General features: G+C 38.6%; 2 protein-coding genes across 2 annotated transcripts; both read left to right on the top strand.

Annotated features, from left to right (window-relative positions):
* Positions 1–94: 94 nt before the first annotated feature.
* On the top strand, positions 95–1,388 carry Tsp_13143 (heterogeneous nuclear ribonucleo protein Q). The gene is given in 7 exon segments (XM_003367509.1): positions 95–100; positions 118–267; positions 336–609; positions 710–858; positions 918–1,104; positions 1,283–1,317; positions 1,347–1,388. 7 exon segments carry the CDS (start codon positions 95–97, stop codon positions 1,386–1,388), a joined length of 843 nt encoding a protein of 280 aa, XP_003367557.1.
* Positions 1,389–2,645: 1,257 nt separating this feature from the next.
* Positions 2,646–2,999, top strand: Tsp_13142 (putative two-component sensor histidine kinase). The gene has a single exon (XM_003367508.1). It carries the CDS (start codon positions 2,646–2,648, stop codon positions 2,997–2,999), a length of 354 nt encoding a protein of 117 aa, XP_003367556.1.
* Positions 3,000–3,007: the final 8 nt, after the last annotated feature.

The following is a 3,007-nucleotide window of genomic DNA, read 5'->3' as shown; positions in this document are numbered from 1 at the left end:
GTTGAACAAGGAAAACTATGTCTAAAGGTTTAACACTTTTTATTTTTTGAAAAAATTTTCACTCGAATGAAAAAATATATTTCATTTATTTGTAATGCCGGTAAATTTGATTTTTAGGTTAAAATATTGTACCTTCGTCCGTTGAAGGATTCGGTTTCCGAAGAAGAATTGAGAGTCAGGTTTTCCCAGTATGGTACTGTAGAACGTGTCAAGCGTATAAAAGATTATGCTTTTGTGCATTTTGCCGAGCGAGAACAAGCCGAAAAGGTTTTTCGCCTGTCTTTTTTTTTCTGATTGACGCTTATGTTTCAATTCCATTTGTGGTCATTTTTCAGGCTATTGAAGCGATGAAGGGCCAAGAATTTGATGGTGTTCCTTGCGAAGTTTCTTTCGCAAAGCCTACGGATCGCAAACGGAAAGACGTCAGAATTGGCGCCAGTGGTGGTGGCGGCGGCGGGGGCAGTGGCACTGGCAATGTCGGTGTCGGTCTCGGTCCCGGAAGTCGCGCCAATAATGGAGTGGATTCTCGACGTTTGGATTCTTTTGGAAATTATTCTCGAGCCAACTTATCAAGAGGTGGTGGTGGTCCACCCATGCAGTACCATTCGCGTAATCAATCAATTTTTTTTTGATATGCTGTAAATTTTGTCCTCGTCTTCGATATGTATATATATTTTATTCGATTGCATTTGTGCTGTGTGAATTTTAGCTTGGATTCAAGGACCTCCGCCAAATTTTGGATATCCAGCTACGCTCGGACCCCCGTTTGGAGCGGGCTATTTTGGCGGTTTTGCCGCCGGTGCTGGAATCCAACAGCATCCTGGCATGCTTACCACTAGAGATTGTCGTTTCCTTGGGGTAATGGTAGTTGTGCTTTGGAAAATTTTTTCTTCTCTAAAAAAAAGACTTTTTGACAGAATGTTGCGTTCGGACAGGGCGGTCCATTTGGCGCTGTAAATCAATCGCCTTTTGCGAACGCAGTCGGTGGTGGGAGCCGTGCACCGCCCAGTGGTGGTGGACGGTCTTTGGGAATGAACAAGCGGCGACACCTGGGCGGCGGAGGTACGGCCGGCACGGCGAAACGCGATCGACCAATTGGCGGAAGTGTCAACAAACGCCTGATCTGACCACCTTTTTGCCGTTTATAATATTATGATCATTCATCATCAATTGTCACGCTATTTATCCATGGACATTTAGTATTTATATCCGTTTCGTGAGAAATGCGTAGTCTTACCCAACGTTTAGTTAATTAAACAGTAAGGTTCAATTTTTTTTTCAGGAAAAATCTGTGAACCGTTGGATTATTCATTTCACGTAAACATTAAAACAATTCTCTAATTAAGCTGTGTAGAGTTTTTGATTTTGCACTTCGTAAAAAGCAGTGAAACTGCAAGCGGCCGCACTGTTCAGTTTTATCTGTAGATTCGAAATAGTTGAAATTTTGCAAATTAAAAAAAAATTTTATCCCAACAAAATATGCTCATAAGTTGATTGATGCCCAAATCTCTCTACACGCTTGTGTCATTCTGAAGATCGATTTGTTAACTGTAGTATACAGTATACACATGATAAGTATAAATTTAACTTTTGTATTATATTGCGTGCGCATGATGAGATATTATATTGCATTTATTTATTTTATTAGTTTTATATTTTGTTTGCGTGAAACTAATGCACTACTGAATGGTGGTTGAGACATTGTGAATTAATTGTCTGTCGGAAGCTTGATAATTAATAGTAATAATGATGAGCATAATTAATGCTTTCTTGTTGCAAGAAAGACGAATGAAATTAGTGCTTGATAAATAAACAAATTAATTAATTAATTAATCAATTCTTAACTACAATGTACAGTAAAGTGCGGTTTGGTAGGTTCAATAGCTCTGGGGCGGGGGTCGTTCTATAAAATTGCAGCAGTAATCAGTTGAACAAAAATTCTTAGTCAATTCATTAATCTTCTTTAGTCAGTTCTCAACAAATAGATTTTTTGAGCAAAAAAAGCAAACATTTCCTGTCAAGGATAAAAATGTTTTATCAATGAGCAAAGCAGAAGCCAGCACATTATCACTGAAAGTGATAATGGCAATGATAATAACAATATGAATTGCCCGTGAACGTTCAGTTATTTATAGAAGTTTCTTTTTTGGTCACATTTTATTTTGCAACAGCAAAAATTGTACGTTTTTATTTAAAAACGTAAAATTAAAAAATACGAGAATGCATTTTCAAAAAATATTGCTGGTACAGTATAAGAATGTGATATTGATGTTTTACTGTTAGTTTTACGCAAGTACTTGCATTTCATAAAGGTACAGTAATTGGGCTCTTGGTCATTGTTCAATGTCAGAATGGGAGGGTGTTGTAAATTTGACTTTAATCTAGTTATTCTGCTTTTTAATTGATTGTTAATATAGTGTTTATTTGTTTTAGATATTTTTTCAGCTGCGCTGGAAGTGATAGTGGAATCTGAAAATAGTTGCCAATTATAAAATGTTTGAATTTCTCTATGGGTATTTTATTTTTATTTTAATCTGTTTCATTTTCTAAACGACAATTGACTGATTCATCGATTGACTATTTGTTCGTTTGTGTTTATTATTTTTTTCTTTTTGTCCTTTTATTCACTGTTTGTCTCAGATGATATGGGATCGAAGGAATGCCTCAAGGACAAGCTGGCGAGACTGCTCCACCTGAGAAATTCCGTTGAGGATGGAAGCACAGACGAGCAGTTTCCGGAAGCGGATCACGCGCTGTGTCTAGCCGTTGCCAAGCAGCTGACCGAAAGCGACGACGCCGGTGATTTGGTGGCTTTGATTCAAGAGCTGATTGCGGTCGTGGAACAGACGAAGCTGCCTGCTGAAGTTGTGGAACTGCTCTGGAAGCGAGTCAGCCAGTTGATTTCCGACGACTGCACGCTGGATGAGCACCGACTGACTGCGTTGGAATTTCTGACCACGTTGACCAAAGTCCAGTACCGAAACGTTTGGACAAGTTGAGAACGTCG

The sequence above is a fragment of the Trichinella spiralis genome, assembly GCF_000181795.1.
Source record: "Trichinella spiralis strain ISS 195 chromosome Unknown Scfld4142, whole genome shotgun sequence".
Classification (NCBI taxonomy): Eukaryota; Metazoa; Nematoda; class Enoplea; order Trichinellida; family Trichinellidae; genus Trichinella; species Trichinella spiralis.
This window is presented reverse-complemented; position numbering and strand designations above follow the sequence as displayed.